We start from the raw sequence: 19055 nt of genomic DNA on the forward strand, positions 1-19055 counted from the left end.
ACTCAAACTCATGTCCATCAAGTCGGTGATGCCATCCAGCCATCTCATTCTCTGTTGTCCCCTTCTCCTCCCGCCCCCAATCCTTCCCAGTATCAGAGTCTTTTTCCAGTGAGTCAACTCGTCGCATGAGGTGGCCAAAGTATTGCAGTTTCAGCTTTAGCATCAGTCCTTCCAATGAACACCCAGGATTGATCTCCTTTAGAATGGACTGGTTGGATCTCCTTGGAGTCCAAGGGACTCTCAAGAGTCTTCTCCAGCACCACAGTTCAAAAGCATCAATTTGTTAGTAGTTTTCTAACCCTCAAATCCAACGGACTTGTCATTCCATATTCTATTTGATCTCTTTGCACTCTTATTTCCAAGATAACATTTTTGTGGTTTCTGATTTCTCCTAGACTCTAATCAGGCATGCCTGTAGGGTTTTTTGTTTTGTTTTTACAGGACTTTTATAAACAATTTGGTTTTTAAATGTACTATAAAATCCATGGTCCCATATAAGGTAGAGTGGTTTGTCAGTGAATATTTAGAATAATGGATAAGGAAAAGGTGTATGTTGATTGCCCAATCAGTGATGTGAAGGGTGTTTCTAGTGTATAAGCCAAGGATATAGTCTCTTCATGTTCTTTATTGTCAAATGCCATTCCTGGCTAATTTCATATCTCCCACTGTGATTAGAGTAGTAATTCTGTTACTATTGTACTGAACTATATAGATCTTAACTCTACAGTTCCCTAATATCATTTATTTAATGCTGGTTACATCTTTACTCATGATGGTGCATCCATTGTGCCATTATGAGTACTGGCTTCCAGTAACAAAGATTATTACTCTGTTTCATCGATAATTACCAGAAATGCAAGTCTTACCCAGAGAATGCAGGAAAATGTGAATAAAAGTCATTTCCTAGTTTTATTTAGCCGTTGGGCTTTTCTAACATAAACATAGAATACGTATTCTAATCATGTCTTCTCTTGAACTTTTTAGGCTATAGTTATTGCATTCCTAAACTGTGATCTCTTAGCCACACCCAGGAAGAATAATCCAGAGGTACATGGGTAAAGCAAGAAGAATGGTTTCATTTGTGCAAGAAATGTCCATTTCTCCATCAGCAAGGCTTAAGCCCAAGCCTAGAGAGCAAAATGTCACCGTCAGTTAGAAATGAGAGGACACTGATTAGAAGAGCCAGTTGGCATAGCAGAGCAACAGTCTTGAAAGGCTTCAGATAAGATGGCCTGTCCTGACACACAGTGCAGAACCTGCAGAGAGGGTAGAGTGATCTCCCTGGTGCTAGTGATAGGAGGTGGACAGAGTTAAGAACAATTCCCCAACCTCACAAATCTGGGCTCTGTAGACCAGAAACAGTACAAGAGTTGGAAAACACAGACCAATGGGAGCCAAAGCACAGGCCCACACAACTCAGTTTCAAGGTTAAAGTCCTGTTTCATTGCTCGTAATGCTTTTTTCCCTAAAATCTAATTATTAATGTACTACATTAGTTTTGTCTTTGTTCATATTTGTGAGAGGTGGTTTTTTTATTTATTTTGTTTTAAATCTTTCTGTATCTTTATGTCTTAGAAATGAGTTGGGTTTTCTTTTATTGCCCAGTTTGACAGACTTTGTCCTCTACCTGGAACATTTCCTTTCTTTTTCGATGGTTTGGTAGCCCAAAACCCTGAATTCATCCTGTGTCCAATGTGAGAGTCACCTAAAAGCACTATTCTGGCAGCTCAGTCTCATACTATTATGTGAAAGAAACATTGCTTCAGCCAGTAGAAATGTTCCACTCCAGACCCAGGGAACTAGAGTAGGGTCCCTTCTTACTCAGGTCTTAGAGGTACTGTCTGATCATCCCCTTATATCATGCTTGACTCCTTCCATATTTGCCTACCTTTTAAAAGATGATGGCTCTTGGTGTTCTATTGTTGGCCCTTCTACTCTTTGGTTGAATTTTTCCACTCATCTACCGTTACCACTCATAAGCTGTTGAATTCGAAGTCTTACCTTTTATCTAGACTTTCTCCTGAGGTCAAACTTGTATATTAGTGTTTTTATCATTCAACTCAAAATGTTTTATAATTTCCATGAGTTCTTTGACCCATGGGTTTGTTTTTTTTTACAAGTGTGTTTATTTCCAACTGACTTCCTTATCTGTGTCTAATCTACTTCTCTACCTATCCATTGAGTTTTTCTTTCAAAAATTATATATTTTCTAAAAGCTGAACTTTCAAATTTACTGTATCACATCTTACTTTTTCTCTAGACATTTTTAACTTCGCCTGCTACTGCTTTAAACACAGTAAGCATAGCTGTTTTATATTCTGTGTTTGACAGTCTGAATAAAGTCTTGATAGATCCCCACTTGGAGAAGGCAATGGCAACCCACTCCAGTACTCTTGCCTGGAAAATCCCATGGACAGAAGAGCCTGGTAGGTTGCAGTCCATGGGGTCACTAAGAGTCGGACATGACTGAGCGACTTCACTTTCACTTACTTTCATGCATTGGAGAAGGAAATGGAAATCCACTCCAGTGTTCTTGCCTGGAGAAACACAGGGACAGCGGAGCCTGGTGGACTGCTGTCTATGAGGTCGTACAGTCAGACACGACTGAAGCAACTTAGCAGCAGCAGCAGCAGATCCCCACTGTCATGTTTGTTTTCTGCTGGTTCTCACTCGTAATGCCATGTTTCCTTGAGGCCTAATTTAGCTGGAGCTACCTGTTTTCTTTGGTAAATTATTTATGAGACTACTGAGACCTAAAAAAGTATTTTCTGGGAAAGGATTTCCTTGCTTCTAACAATGCCTGGAATCATTACCAACATAAAACAACTTGGACAGCAAGGAGATCAAACCAATCAATCCTAAAGGAAATCAACCCTGAATACTCATCATAAGGACTGGTGGTGAAGCTGAAGCTCCAATGCTTGGACCAATTGATGCTAGGAAAGACTAAGGGCAAGAGGAGAAGAGGGCAGCAGAGGATGAGACAGTTAGATAACATCACTTACTCAAAAGACATGAGTTTGAGCAAACTCTGGGAGATAGTGAAGGACAGGGAAGCCTGACATGCTGCAGTCCATGGGGTCTCTAAGAGTCAGACACAACTTAGCAATTGAATAACAACAACAGTAAAACAACTTAAAGTTCATAGTTGAAGGGTTTTTATTTTTTAATTTGTTGTGTTAAAATATAATTGACATAATGTGTTAATTTCTACTGTGAGGGTAATTTTATTTTTTATTTTTTTACTGTCCAAATGCTTTATTAAAACTCCGCTTCTGGCCTTTGTTTTGGAATCTGTTACTTTTGTTGCCACCTCCTGATCGCTGTCCTCTGAAGCTTCTACTTCTTTCCCGCTGTCCCCTGCCACCTCGGTTGCCCTCGCGCTGTCCCCTGAAGCCTCGATTGCCTTCCCGCTGTCCTCGGAAGTTGCGATATCCTTCCCGTGGACCTTCTAGCTCTGGTTGCTCCGTGGCCACAGAAAGCTGCCAGCACCGTGAATCAGGCCACTTTTCCTGTACTTCTGTTACTGATGCAGTAGGAATATCAAAGCAAACACCCTGCTTTCCTTTGAGAAAGACCATTCCCTTCACTTTGGAATCAATATCCTTACCCAGCTGCTCTTTAAGTTCTTTCCAAGCATAACTAATGTTTGGCATTTCAATTGAGCACCTCAAGATCATGGTCACAAAGCCCACTTCAGAGTTGATTAAGGAGCGCTGGTCCACCGACGTGGCACCGGAAATGTGGGCCAGGGCTGCTGCCAGGGCTTCCACAGCTCCCTTCTCCTTAATCAGCTTCTCGGCTGATTGCTTGAAGTGACCGATCGCAGTGGGAGGCACAGAGTCCAAGAGCCTGATGGCATCTTTGCTAGAAGCTTTTATTATCTCTGTTGCAGAAGGAACACCTATTCGTTTAAATTTAATTCCCGCTTTTTGCTCCACTTGGACTAACTGGTATTCTTCTTTGTTCTGGTAAAAGCAGATGCAAACCCCGGTTCTCCCAGCTCTTCCTGTTCACCCAGAACGATGAATGTAGGATTCAACATCCTTTGGTGGAGAACTTTGAACAACCAGATCAACCTCGGGGATGTCTAACCCACGTGCAGCAACATTGGTTGCAACCAAAACTCCAAAATCACCATTTCTAAAACCTTTCAGGGTGATTTCCCTTTGCTTCTGTGGAATGTCTCCATGTAACGACTGGGCATCCTGTCATAGCCACATTCTGTGACAACTCCTGGGCTTCTTTCTTCGTTTCACAAAATATGATAGTGCACCCTTGAAAACCACTGTACACTCGGATCACGTCTCCAATAACTGCTGCCCTCTGAGTCCAGTGGCACTTGATAGCCAGATGCTCTACAGTTACCGCGGTTTTCTGTGTCTTTTTACCAATCAGGTCCACTTGTTCATACGTAGATTTCATGTATTTCTTAGCAACATTAAACACCCAATGGGGGCAAGTTGCAGAAAAAAGCAATGTTTGGGGATTGTCTTCTGAATTTTTCTTGTATGCTACACATAAAATCTCTTCCACTTGATCAGCAAAGCCCATATCCAACATCTGGTCAACTTCATCCAGGACAACATGCTTAAGTTTGGTGAGATCTAGCTTGCCATTCTGCAGGTGGTCTTTGATACGACCTGGTGTCCCAACCAGGATATCGATCCCATTCTTCATGCATTCAATTTGTCCTCCATAGGGAGTTCCACCATAAAAACAAGCCACTGCCAGCTTTTTTGTGATGTCACTGAAGGCTCTGCTTACTTGACTTGCCAACTCCCTTGTGGGTGCAAGAACCAGTACCTGAGGGGCACGCCCTCTCTTCCAGTCTTGCAGTTCTCTAAGGAGTTTCTCAACCAAAGGGATAGCAAAGGAGAATGTCTTTCCAGTTCCTGTCCGCGCCTGTGCAATCAAATCCTTCCCACTATAGACATGGTGAAACGTCTTTGCTTGTATAGGAAACAGGAAGGTCACCCCAAGGGCTTTAAGAAGTTTAATAGTTTCTTCAGATATGGGAAAATTAGAGAAAGCTCCTTCTTTTTGTTCCACAGTCATTTCCTGCTCTTAACTCACTGTTTTCACTGGCAGCTTCCTTGGAGCTGGAGTCAGGTCCAGAGTCAGGAAATCCATTCTTGAGGTTGGGGCTTTTCTCTTGAATTTCTCCATTTATTTCTTTTTCTTTCTTCATCTTTTTGGGTTTAGGTGCACCCAATTCTTCCTCAGAAGGCTCTTCATTTTTTATAACTTTTTTGGTTTTAGGAGAAACAACTGCCTCTTCACAGGGCTCCTTTGATTTTTTCGAACTTTTGGTTTTAGGAGAAATCATGTCATCTTGAGATGGCTCCTCTTTCTTTTTTGCCTTTTTAGATTTAGGAGAATTCATGTCAACCTCAGAAGTCTCTGCTTTCTTTTTAACCTTTTTAGCTTTGGAAGAAATCATTTCTTCCTTTTCTTCTGCTGCCTCTTCACTCTTACTAGATTTTGGCTTCTCTTTTTTACCTTTCTTCTGTTAAAACCTCTGCGGTAGAGCCTCAGGCCAAGGCAAGAAATATGGGGACTACTTCACTGAGCTGAAATCTGCCTCCATGAAACTTCAGGCTTGGCCTCTGCTCTTAAATCGTGGATGAACGGTAATCTCTCTCATATGACCTATCCTTCAGACATCTGAAAAACAATCTGGTCCACTCCATCTGAAGGCTTCAATTCTATCATCCCTTTGTTCCACCAATGAGAGCGGATTTTCAGTCCCTGTGGACTGCTTTGGAATGCAGAGGAGTTTGCTGGTCGTGTCCTTTCTAACTTCAGCATCCCACAACTGAATAGACTGGCCGATGCAAGGCAAGGAAACCAGGACTACTTCCTCCCCTTGAGGACAAGTCTCTGCTACCTCCGCTTCCTTCTCATTTTGTTTTCGCGGCATCTCCACTTGTGCCACGGCTGCGTCTGACTCCAAATCCGCGTCACTAAGAAGTTTCCCCGGCATCACTCAGCACAAGCTGTGCAGGCCGACCGGCCTCATCTACCGCGTGGAGAGGAAGAGAAAACGCTGCCCCTACAGCCCACCCAGCTTTCGTCACTTCCTGTCTGTGAGGGTAATTTTAGATCCACCAAATGAGCTGAATTTGGGTTACTAAATCATACAGGCGTCAGATTATGATTATACCTTTTTTGAGACTGTTTCCTTCCTCCACTGCTGAGAGTTTATATCTAATTCCCCTCACATGAAGACCTTCTGAGGTCCTGCTTTAATGGACAATTCCTAATGCGATTATATTCCTTACCATAAGCAAGTTATCTTCTGTCACCCATGTCCCACATAACAAAATTGAGTAAAGATTGTCCCCTAAACATATTGTTTTATGGATAAATTATTTATGAACATATTACATGAGACCTTCCATGAGTTATCATTTAGTAATAAAAGTATGAGGATTTTTACTCTTTTTTTAGATGATTTTTAAAAACCACCCTGAAAGTTGCAAATACCTTTATTAGTCTGTTAAGACAGTTATTTCATTTCTAAATAGTGGATTTCATCAATTCTTAGCATTTTTCAACCTGAAAGGGACCAACGAAAACATCTGAATTAGTGATTCTCATCCACAGGCTTCTCCTTTAAATTACTTGGGACCAAAAAAGAAAAAAAAATCACTTGGGACCTTTTAAAATTATATTGATGCCTAGATCCCATCCCAGACCAGATTTATCAGAATTTGTGAGGATAAATCTCACTTATCAGTAGTTTTCTTGAACTCTCTAGGGGATTCTAATGTGAAGCCAAGGTTAAAAAGCACTGATCTAAACCTCAGATCCAAAGATGCTAAAAGTCTTCCCAAAATGCACATTTACACAAAGTTGAGGTTAGTATGTGAGGGACCCTAACACTTAACTCCCAGACTTTATTACCCTATTCTGCCTCCTTTATTATTCAATGTTAAATAAAGACTGGCAATAACATTTCTTTTAATTCAAGAATTCATACAACAAACATCAGTTGTTTTCTGTGTAATCTCCATTGATGATAGAATGATTCAATAGCAAAACACTCTGAAAACTTAAGGTTGGAGAGAAAGCTGATGGAAAACTTTAAGGATTATCTAGTTAGCATTTATCCTTTAAAGTCACTGCCTATTCTGGATCCTCTACCCAAGGTGCAACAAAATATTTTGTTTATAATTTCATACGAGGGTGGGGAGAGACTATCTCCTATTAAAACTGATATGCTAGGGAGGATAAGGGGAGGAGGGAGGTGGGAGGGGGTTCAAGAAGGGGAACACATGTACACCCGGGGCGGATTCATGTCAATGTATGGCAAAATCAATATAATGTTGTAAAGTAATTAGCCTCCAATGAAAAAAAAACTGATAAATGCTTAATTATTTTCTAATAATGAGAACTGCATCGTTGACTGTTTTTCTTTTTCTTGTAAGGAATCCCAAACCAAACATGATGCTCAGTTTTAGGCACTGCACTGGGTCTTGTGGTTTTCTCCCTCCTTTTAAGTAATCTGAATTTTATTTCTATTTTTATTAATATTATGGCATAGTGTCATTTATTATAAAAATGCTTTATATTAGTTTGAAAGGGAGTGAAGTAAACTTTTATACAAATTTAAAAACCTATTTCAATTTCAACTCATTGAGATTGCTACCATTTAATGAATAAAATATGTGTACAGTGCTGTTTTTCCCCCCCTAAAGTGTTTTACCAAGTAAAACATAAAATATAGAGCCTTAAATTTATCTAAAGGAGAAATTTAGATATGTGGTTTTTTCAATCAGGATTATTCATTTTCTCAATTTTTTTGATAATTATCAAATATGAAAGTGACAGGTTGCCAGCTCCTTCTCTAGGGAATCTTCCTGGACCAGCGATCAAACCCACTTTACCACTGAGCCATCAGGCAAGCCCTTATGCATAGGTACCAGAATCTAATGTGATGTTGTAGCCAATTAGAATTTTCTTTTGGCTGCTGATCTTTAAAGAGGCAATATCCATTTCTTGATAATCATAACTTATTTGTTAGGTCCTATCATTCATTAAGGAAGCTCAGTTGGTAAAGAATCCACCTGCAATGCAGAAAGACCCTGGTTCGATCCGCTGGAGAAGGGATAGGCTACCCATTCCAGTATTCCTGGGCTTCCCTTGTGGCTCATCTGGAAAAGAATCCACCCACAATGCAGGAGACCTGAGTTCCATCCCCGGGTTGGGAAGATACCCATGGACTTATGGACTATACAGTCTGTGGGATCCTGAAGAGTCGGATACCACTGAGCAACTTTCGCTTTCACTATCATTCATTAAAAGTATTCAGCAAATTGTGTGTTGAGTTCTAGAAGGCACATAGCACTGCACTAGGTTTAAGAAAACTGCCATCAAGAAGCTCACACTCTAATAGATGATGTCACATACATTACACCATTTAACCATCTTTCAACCCTGTGAAATAGGTATTGTTATCCTCATAGCCTTTTCTTTCTTATTTGTAAAACAGAAATAATACCTCTTAAAGCTACTGTGACCGTAACTGTGAGACCTAGTTCCTGCCTTCAGATTCAGCGTTCTTTCCACACCACCACACCTGCCAGTACTAGACTTTTCTGTTTGCTTTCACCCACCCCTTTATTCTTTGGATACCATTTCGAATTAGTGTCTGCTCTTCTGTGGCTATAATTCCTTTCAGTTCAGTTCAGTTCAGTCGCTCAGTGGTGTCCGACTCTTTGTGACCCCATGAATCACAGCACGCCAGGCCTCCCTGCCCATCACCAACTCCCGGAGTTCACTCAAACTCATGTCCATCGAGTCGGTGATGCCATCCAGCCATCTCATTCTCTGTCGTCCCCTTCTCCTCCCGCCCCCAATCCTTCATCAGAGTCTTTTCCAGTGAGTCAGCTCATCGCATGAGGTGGCCAAAGTATTGGAGTTTCAGCTTTAGCATCAGTCCTTCCAGTGAACACCCAGGATTGATCTCCTTTAGAATGAACTGGTTGGATCTCCTTGGAGTCCAAGGGACTCTCAAGAGTCTTCTCCAACACCACAGTTCAAAAGCATCAATTCTTCAGCAATCAGCCTTCTTCAGTCCAACTCTCACATCCATACATGACCACTGGAAAAACCATAGCCTTGACTAGACGGACCTCTGTTGGCAAAGTAATGTCTCTGCTTTTTAATATGCTATCTAGGTTGGTCATAACTTTCCTTCCAAGGAGTGCTGCTGCTAAGTCACTTCAGTCGTGTCCGACTCTGTGCGACCCCATAGACGGAAACCCACCAGGCTCCCCCGTCCCTGGGATTCTCCAGGCAAGAACACTGGAGTGGGTTGCCATTTCCTTCTCCAATGTGTGAAAGTGAAAAGTGAAAGTGAAGTCGCTCAGTCGTGTCCGACCCTTAGCGACCCCACGGACTACAGCCAACCAGGCTCCTCCATCCATGGGATTTTCTAGGCAATTTCCAAGGAGTAAGCGTCTTTTAATTTCATGGCTGCAATCAGCATCTACAGTGATTTTGGAGCCCAAAAAAATAAAGTCCTATCATTGTGCCTTTTCATACTGTTCATGGGGTTCTCAAGGCAAGTATACTGAAGTGGTTTGCCATTCCCTTCTCCAGTGGACCACATTTGGCTGTGGTCCATGTGATCAGATTGACTAGGTTCCTTTACCCAACTTCAGTTTCTCACCTCCACGGTGGCTTTTTCCCATCTTTCTCTCTCTATTACAATCCAATCCTTTTCTGACCCCTAGCTTTTGCCTTTCAACCCAAAGTATTTTTTGAAAAGATGCCTTATCACTGATACATTGCTGATGGCATGTAATTGGTATGAATTCTGTGAAAGATGATTTGGCATTATCTATCATAATTTTAGAGGCAACATTTCCACTTCTAGAAAGTTATCCCACAAATACATTCATATATAAGGAAATATTAAAGATATTCCATACAATATTGTTTTTAATAGTAAAATAGTGAAACAAATAACTATCAACATTTATAAGTGGTTTTGTATGTGTAGAATATTACTGGAAGGATACAAATCAGCCTTCCAATGCACAGGACAGGGTTCCATCCCAGGTTAGGGACCTAAGACCCCACCTGCCTCAGGGCAACTAAGCCCTCAATCTGTACCTCAGAGCCCATGTGATCTGGAGCCCACAGGCTGCAACAGAAGATCCTGCATGTCACAACTAAGACCCAATGCAGTCAAAACTAAAATATTTAAATATATATATTTTTAAATACAAAAATGCATATATATGTAAAAAATAATTTTTAAAAGTTTTAAAGATCAAAATATGGTATTATATGTCTATATTTACACACATGTATGTTCTTGCCTGGAGAATCCCAGGGACGGGGCAGCCTGGTGGGCTTCCGTCTATGGGGTCACACAGAGTCGGACACGACTGAAGTGACTTAGCAGCAGCATACACATATAGATCTATGTGTATATATATGTATATATATCTATATGTGTGTGTGTGTGTTTCATGAGTATAATAATACTTTAAACCTCAGGTGCCTTCAAATAATGATAGAGAACCAATTCATTATCTTTAAAACTGATAAAAACAAAGAGAAAGAATTAGACATTTATCTTAATTTCTTATATGAACTGTACCATTGAAGAACCACATAGATGTGGGGAAGTTCTCCTTTTAAAGACTCCAACTATTACATTTCATAAATGATAGAAATGGAATATCACCATTTTGCAACCACTGATGAATAATGGATGTATTCACTGAGCATCAAAGACTGCTAATATTCCAAAAAGAAACAGGAGTACCTGTCTGTTTACTAGATGAGTTGTTGCTTGACTCATGAATCATTCCATAAAGCCAATTAGGTCTTAAAAAAAAAAAAAACAAGATATTATATGCTTCCCCACCTCATGCGAAGAGTTGACTCACTGGAAAAGAGTCTGATGCTGGGAGGGATTGGGGGCAGGAGGAGAAGGGGATGACAGAGAATGAGATGGTTGGATGGCATCACCGACTCGATGGACATGAGTTTGAGTGAACTGCAGGAGTTGGTGATAGACAGGCCTGGCATGCTGTGATTCATGGGGTTGCAAAGAGTTGGACACGACTGAGCAACTGAACTGAACTGAATGAAAGAATATATGATTTCCTTTCATCTTGCCAGAGGGATTGAACCTGAGTTGAATCTAGCTTCTGTATCTACCAGTCAGTTTGTGAAATATACAACTGACAAAAGACCATGTGGACCTACATCAATGAAAATTAAAATCAGCAAAATCCAGACTAGGAAACTGCACATCAAATAATGCATGTTCTTCAACAGATGATTTTAAGGAACTGGAGATAGAGGAAGAGCCTGTAAGTCATTTTAAAAGCTCATGAAAATTTTTTCTTTAATGGGCAAGACCAAACTCCAGGGCCTTGAGATGCACACTTATGTGCGTCACTTGATTACTATGAAAGTCAAGATAGCAGCTTCTCTGAGGAGGAAAGGAGATTCTGGAATGGTTGGCAAAGTTCTATTCTTGACTCAAATACAAAGGTGTTTACCTTTAACAGTTTATTAAATGGTACATTTATATTCCTTCATTCATGTTTTAGTTTATATTTTTAAATGTTTTTAAACTAACTGGAAAAAAATGTAAATAGGTGCTTGTAATGAGGGAAACAAAAGGCACTGACAATGCAGAGCTTCTCTCTGGGCCTGTCCTCTTGGGCATTTTACATATTTTGTCATTTACAGAAGTCAAATAATTCACTCAAGGCCAAGGCCACATTACTAGTGGCAGAGCCAAAGCTCTGGTTTTTCCAGTGCACTGTGCTGCCTGTGGGGGCTTAGAGGGAACGCTGTGTGAGTCCTCATCTCTTAGGCCAGGCATTTCTCTCTAAGACACTTTCTGCCTTCCTGTTGACCGGTGGCTGCAGCCACTTGAATAATTTAGGGTCGAAGGCAGATGAAGTATTCTGCAGTATTTTCACCTGGTCTATCACTTGCACTTTCAGCCTAAAGTAGTTTGTGATATGATAAGAGAAAATTGTCTCTATGGGAAAGAAATTAACCCATCTATAAAAATCTTGCCTTTTCCCTAATAGGATTTAATGTGTTTCCTGCAGTTCCCTTTAGGTGCCAAGCTGAAGTGGATGACCACTTGGCCTATATCTCCCTTTGTCACAGATCCTTCACTGGCTGAAGAATTTTCTGCTGACTAACTAGAGGTACCAGCTGTGCCAGAAACAAGTGTTTGTCCATCTCTTGCCTGCCTTGAGTGGGAAATGATAACTCATGGCATTACAAAACCCCGGGCTGACCAGTGGTTTTTTCATCTTGTGTAGAGAAAACACGAGGGCTTGGAGTGTGGGTTGGTAGACACAATAGGACCTAAAAGAGCTATATATACCAGCAATTGGTGGCACAATGGTAAAGAATCTGCCTGTCAATGCAGGAGACACAAGAGACATGGGTTCAATCCCTGGGTGGGGAAGATCGCTTAGAGTAGGACATGACAATCTGCTCCAGTATTCTTGCCTGGAAAATTCTATGGTCAGAGAAGCCTGGTGGGCTATGGTCCATAGGCTCTCAAACAGTCAGACACGACTGAGTGACTGAGCACACCACGGCACATTGATTATGACTCCAATAATTATAAGGTCAACCAACCAAAAGCATCTTGAAAACAGATGCTATCCAAGATGGCTAAAACCGACCTAAAAATCAGCAGGAGCCAGAGAAGTAGTTTTCCCACACTCTGAAGATCTAAACTTAAGATATGTGTGTTCAATAAAATGGGCATTTTTCATCAGGCCCTAACCAGATTACTTTTCTCAGGAGTTGCAGTTTGGCTGGTATCAGATGAAGGGATTCATTGAAAGCGTTTGTACAAATAAATTGAACAAGTTTAATGGATGTAATCAAGTTAACCAGAGCCAATAGATGCTGCTGACAATATGTTGTACCTCTCCTAGTTCTTGAGGTATTTCTTATGTAACAAAGGAGAAGTGAAGATGGTTAACTCTCATATTGAACCTGTAACTAAAGCAGTCCATCAGCCCAATTAACAGTATGTCTGTTCAGTTCAGTTGCTCAGTCATCTCCAATTCTTTGCGACCCAATGGACTGCAGCACGCCAGTCCTCCCTGTCCATCACCAACTCCTGCAGTTTACTCAAACTCACATCCATTGAGTCGGTGAAGCCATCCAACCATCTCATCCTCTGTTGTCCCCTTTTCCTCCCGCCTTCAATCTTTCCCAGCATCAGGGTCTTTTCAAATGAGTCAGTTCTTCCCATAAGGTGGCCAAAGAATTGGAGCTTCAGCTTCAGCATCAGTCCTTCCAATGAATATTCAGGCATGACTTCCTTTAGGATTGTCTGGTTTGATCTCCTTGCAGAGAAAGGGAATCTCAAGAGTCTTCTCCAACCTCAGTTCAAAAGCATCAATTCTTCAGTGCTCAGCTTTCTTTATACTCCAACTCTCACATCCAAACATGACTAGCGGAAAAATCATAGCTTTGACTAGCCGGACCTTTGTAGGCAAAGTAACATCTCTGCTTTTTAATATGCTATCTAGGTTGGTCATAACTTTTCTTCCAAGGAGCAAACGTCTTTTAATTTCATGGCTGCAATCACCATCTGCAGTGATTTGAAGCCCCCCAAAATAAAGTCTGTCACTGTTTCCACTGTTTCCCCATCTATAATACTATGTGCTATAGACTAAATATTTGTGTCCACCCAAAATTCATATATTGAAACCTAATCCCCAAAGCAATACTATTTGGAGGTAGGGTTTTGGGGCATCCCTGGTGACTCAGACCCCAGAGAAGGCAATGGCAAGCCACTCCAGTACTATTGCCTGGAGAATCCCATGGATGGAGGAGCCTGGTGGGCTGCAGTCCGTGGGGTCGCTAAGGGTCGGACACGACTGAGCGACTTCACTTTCAGTTTTCACTTCCCACTTTCACACACTGGAGAAGGAAATGGCAACCCACTCCAGTGTTCTTGCCTGGAGAGTCCCAGGGACGGGGGAGCCTGGTGGGCTTCCGTCTATGGGGTCACACAGAGTCGGACACGACTGAAGTGACTTAGCAGCAGCAGCAGCAGCAGCAGGTGACTCAGACAGTAAAGAATCCACCTACAATGAGGGAGTCCTGGGTCCAACCCCTGGGTTGGGAAGATCCTCTTGAGGAGGGCATGGCAACCCACTCCAGTATTCTCGCCTGGAGAATCCCCATGGAGGGAGGAGCCTGTCAGGCTACAGTCCATGGGGTCTCAAAGAGTTGGACAAAACTGAGCGACTAAGTACAGCGTAGCACATGGGGTCTTGACTGGTTCCAAATTGGGAAAGGAGTACATCAAGGCTGTATATTGTCACCCTATTTATTTAAACAGAATTATAAACAGAATACATCATGTGAAATGCCAGGCTGGATGAAGCACAAGCAGGAATCAAGATTGCCGGGAGAAATATCAATAACCTCAGATATGCAGATGACACCACCCTTATGGCAGAAAGCAAAGAAGAATTAAAGAGCCTCTTGATGAAAGTGAAAGAGGAGAGTGAAAAAGTTGGCTTAAAACTCAACATTCAGTAAATGAAGATCATGGCACCTGGTCCTGTCACTTCATGGCAAGATGGGGAAACAATGGAAACAGTGACAGACTTTCTTTTCTGGGGCTCCAAAATCACTGATGATGGTGACTTTCAGTTCAGTTCAGTTCAGTTCAGTCGCTCAGTCGTGTCCAACTCTCTGCCACCCCATGAATCACACCACGCCAGGCCTCCCCGTCCATCACCAACTCCTGGAGTTCATTCAAACTCATGTCCACAGAGTCGGTGATGCCATCCAGCCATCTCATTCTCTGTCGTCCCCTTCTCTTCTCACCCCCAACCTTTCCCAGCATCAGAGTCTTTTCCAGTGAGTCAACTTGACGCATGAGGTGGCCAAAGTATTGCAGTTTCAGCTTTAGCATCAGTCCTTCAAATGAACAAACAAGATTGATATCCTTTAGAATGGACTGGTTGGATCTCCTTGCAGTACAAGGGACTCTCAAGAGTCTTCTCCAACACCACAGTTCAAAAACATCAATTCTTCAGCAATCAGCTTTCTTCACAGTCCAACTCTCACATCCATACATGACCACGGGAAAAACCATAGCCTTGACTAGACGGACCTTGGTTGGCAAAGTAATGTCTCTGCTTTTTAATATATTATCAAGGTTGGTCATAAATTTCCTTCCAAGGAGTAAGCGTCTTTTAATTTCATGGCTGCAATTAGCATCCGCAATGATTTTGGAGCCCAAAAAAATAAAGTCTGACACTGTTTCCACTGTTTTTCCATCTATTTCCCATGAAGTGATGGGACCAGATGCCATGATCTTTGTTTTCTGAAGGTTGAGCTTCAAGCCAACCTTTTCACTCTCCTCTTTCACTTTCATCAAGAGGCTTTTGAGTTCCTCTTCACTTTCTGCCATAAGGGTAGTGTCATCTGCTTATCTGAGGTTATTGATATTTCTCCCGGCAATCTTGATTCCAGCTTGTGCTTCTTCCAGCCCAGCGTTCCTCATGATGTACTCTGCATAGAAGTTAAATAAGCAAGGTGACAATATACACCCTTGACATACTCCTTTTCCTATTTGGAACCAGTCTGTTGTTCCATGTACAGTTCTGACTGTTGCTTCCTGACCTGCATACAGGTTTCTCAAGAGGCAGGTCAGGTGGTCTGGTATTCCCATCTCTTTCAGAATTTTCCACAGTTTATTGTGATCCACACAGTCAAAGGCTTTGGCATAGTCCATGAAGCAGAAATAGATGTTTTCTGGAACTCTCTTGTTTTCTCCATGATCCTGCGGATGTTGGTAATTTGATCTCTGGTGCCTCTGCCTTTTCTAAAACCTGCTTGAACATCTGGGAGTTCACGGTTCACATATTGCTGAAGCCTGGCTTGGAGAATTTTGAGCATGACTTTACTAGCGTGTGAGATGAGTGCAACTGTGCGGTAGTTTGAGCATTCTTTGGCATTGCCTTTCTTTGGGATTGGAATGAAGACTGACCTTTTCCAGTCCTGTGGCCACTGCTGAGTTTTCCAAATTTGCTGGCATATTGAGTGCAGCACTTTCACAGCATCATCTTTCAAGATTTGAAATAGCTCAACTGGAATTCCATCACCTCCACTAGCTTTGTTCGTAGTGATGCTTTCTAAGGCCCACTTGACTTCACATTCCAAGATGTCTGGCTCTAGGTCAGTGATCACATTATCGTGACTATCTTGGTCGTGAAGATCTTTTTTGTACAGTTCTTCTGTGTATTCTTGCCACCTCTTCTTAATATCTTCTGCTTCTGTCCTTTATTGTGCCCATCTTTGCATGAAATGTTCCCTTGGAATCTCTAATTTTCTTGAAGAGATCTCTTGTTTTTCCCATTCTGTTGTTTTCCTCTATTTCTTTGCATTGATCACTGAGGAAGGCTTTCTTATCTCTCCTTGCTATTCTTTGGAACTCTGCATTCAGATGCTTGTATCTTTCCTTTTCTCCTTTGCTTTTCGCTTCTCTTCTTTTCACAGCTATTTGTAAGGCCTCCTCAGACAGCCATTTTGCTTTTTTGCATTTTTTTTCCATGGGGATGGTCTTGGTCCCTGTCTCCTGTACAATGTCATGAACCTCCGTCCAGAGTTCATCAGGCACTCTATCTATCAGATCTAGTCCCTTAAATCTATTTCTCACTTCGACTGTATAATATAAGGGATTTGATTTAGGTCATATCTGAATGGTCTAGTGGTTTTCCCTACTTTTTTCAATTTAAGTCTGAATTTGGCAATAAGGAGTTCATGATCTGAGCCACAGTCAGCTCCCAGTCTTGTTTTTGCTGACTGTATAGAGCTTCTCCATCTTTGGCTGTAAAGAATATAATCAATCTGATTTCGGTGTTGACCATCTGGTGATGTCCATGTGTAGAGTCTTCTCTTGTGTTGTTGGAAGAGGGTGTTTGCTATGACCAGTGACTTTAGATGGTGACTTTAGCCATGAAATTAAGATGCTTGCTCCTTGAAAGAAAAGCCATGACAACTTTCAGTTCAGTTCAGTTGCTCAGTCGCGTCTGACTTTGCGACCCCATGAATCGCAGCACACCAGGCCTCCCTGTCCATCACCAACTCATCTCCACCATGAGTGATGAGTTTGCCCATCACTCAAACTCATGTCCATCGAGTCAGTGATGCCATCCAGCCATCTCATTCTCTGCCACCTCATGCAAAGAGTTGACTCACTGGAAAAGACTCTGATGCTAGGAGGGATTGGAGACAGGAGGAGAAGGGGACAACAGAGAATGAGATGGCTGGATGGCATCACCAACTCGATGGACCTGAGTTTGAGAGATGGACAAACTCATCATTCATGATGGAGATGAGTTGGTGATGGACAGGGAGGCCTGGCGTGCTGCGATTCACGGGGTTGCAAAGAGTCGGACATAACTGAGCTACTTAACTGAACACTAATGTCCATTTCCTGCTTCTTCTTTTGAAATAAATCTCCTATTTCATCCAGGAAAGAAATATGCTCTATTGAAAGATTATATTTCCCAACCTCCCTTGCAGGTCAAGTTCTGGCCAGAGAGATATTAATATAAATGGAAATTTGTGTGGAACTTCCAAAAAGTCTCCTTAGAATGTAGGGATCAGGCTCTTCTTCCTCCTTCCTTTTCTCTTCTTTCCTGCTGCTGAGACTGGGATGTGATGGCTATGCCTCTAGCAGCCATCTTGCACAGGAAGGTGACCTTGAAAATAGAGGCCTATGTGAGAGACAGCCCAGGTCACTGACAATACCATGAAACCATAGGACTAGCCTTTTCAAGATGCTAACTTCTGGACTTCTTTCACACAAGAAAAAGAAGCTCCTGCCACACGAGAAAAAGCAATCTCTGCCTTGTTTTCTTGGGTTTTTATTGTGTGTGTTAGTCGCTCAGGCATGTCTGACTCTTTGTGATTTCATGGACTGTAGCCCACAAGGCTTCTCTGTCCATGGAATTGTCCAGGCAAGAATACTGGAGTGGGTTGCCATTTCCCACTCCAGGGGATCTTCCCAACCCAGGGATCGAACCTGGATCTCCTGCATTGCAGGCAGATTCTTTACCATCTGAGCCACCAGGGAAGACCAGGGTTTATTATTATATGTAACCAAATTATCCTAACTAAAATATGCCACATGTATCAGTATTCCACCCACATTTTACCTGCACAATTACCTCAAGTCAAATAATTTTGCTCTCAACGACCCACTAACTAGTAAAACAGTTGTCTGTGGTGCCAGGTTGTTTAACTTTTTATTAAAGAGGTCCAAAGAGAAGAAAACTAACATTTGCATGCCTTATATGTTTTAGTTACCAATATATATTATCTCAGATTATTTCACATTAGATCTCATTCCATGATCATTCCCATCATCTCTAATATATCCTGCTTTTAGATATATCCTATCTAATATAGGATATATCCTATCTTTTAGAAACATAACTCTTTTTTGGCTTCATAGTCCTCTCAACACACCTTATCAGCAAAAACTACTTAAAAGTTTTATATTATAGATGCTGTTCATCCCTTCTCTTCTGATTCTCCTGAACCCAAGCAAGACATTCTCCCATCCCCTTCACTCTGATAAAATAACTCTTTTGGAATCACCCATGATGTTCATGTTGCTAATACAATGGTCATCTCTTAGTCCTTGTCTTTCTTGATATATTAGCAGCATTTGACACAGTGGATCACATCTTCCTTGAAATACTTTCTTCCCTAGGCTTTCAGAATACCACTCTGTTTTCATCCTGTTTCACTGGTCATGTGTTCTGTCCCTTGCTGGTTCTTTCTTGTGTGTTAGTCATTCACTCATGTCCGACTCTTTGAAGCCCCATGGACTGTAGCGCCAGGCTCCTCTGTCCATGGAATTCTCCAGGCAAGAATACTGGAGTGGATTGCCATTCCCTTCTCTAGGGGTTCTTTCTTATCCCTGGCTAAATGCTGGAGGGCCCCAGGGGTTCAGTCCTCAGGCCTCTTTTCCACTTAAATTCACTTCTTTGGTGATATCAAACACT

The 19055-nt window shown here is 41.8% G+C and overlaps 1 protein-coding gene across 1 annotated transcript; it reads right to left on the bottom strand.

Moving 5' to 3' along the window:
* Nucleotides 1-3229: 3229 nt before the first annotated feature.
* On the bottom strand, nt 3230-6067 carry LOC129549049 (nucleolar RNA helicase 2-like). Its single transcript, XM_055416097.2, is given in 4 exon segments — nt 3230-4212; nt 4214-5067; nt 5069-5506; nt 5891-6067. Coding segments are annotated over 4 exon segments (2358 nt in total). The 5' UTR covers nt 5987-6067; the 3' UTR covers nt 3230-3242.
* Between the last annotated feature and the right edge of the window lie 12988 nt (nt 6068-19055).

The sequence above is a fragment of the Moschus berezovskii genome, chromosome 25 (genome assembly GCF_049115385.1).
Source record: "Moschus berezovskii isolate FMDL1 chromosome 25, NW_MosBer_1.0, whole genome shotgun sequence".
NCBI lineage: Eukaryota > Metazoa > Chordata > Mammalia > Artiodactyla > Moschidae > Moschus > Moschus berezovskii.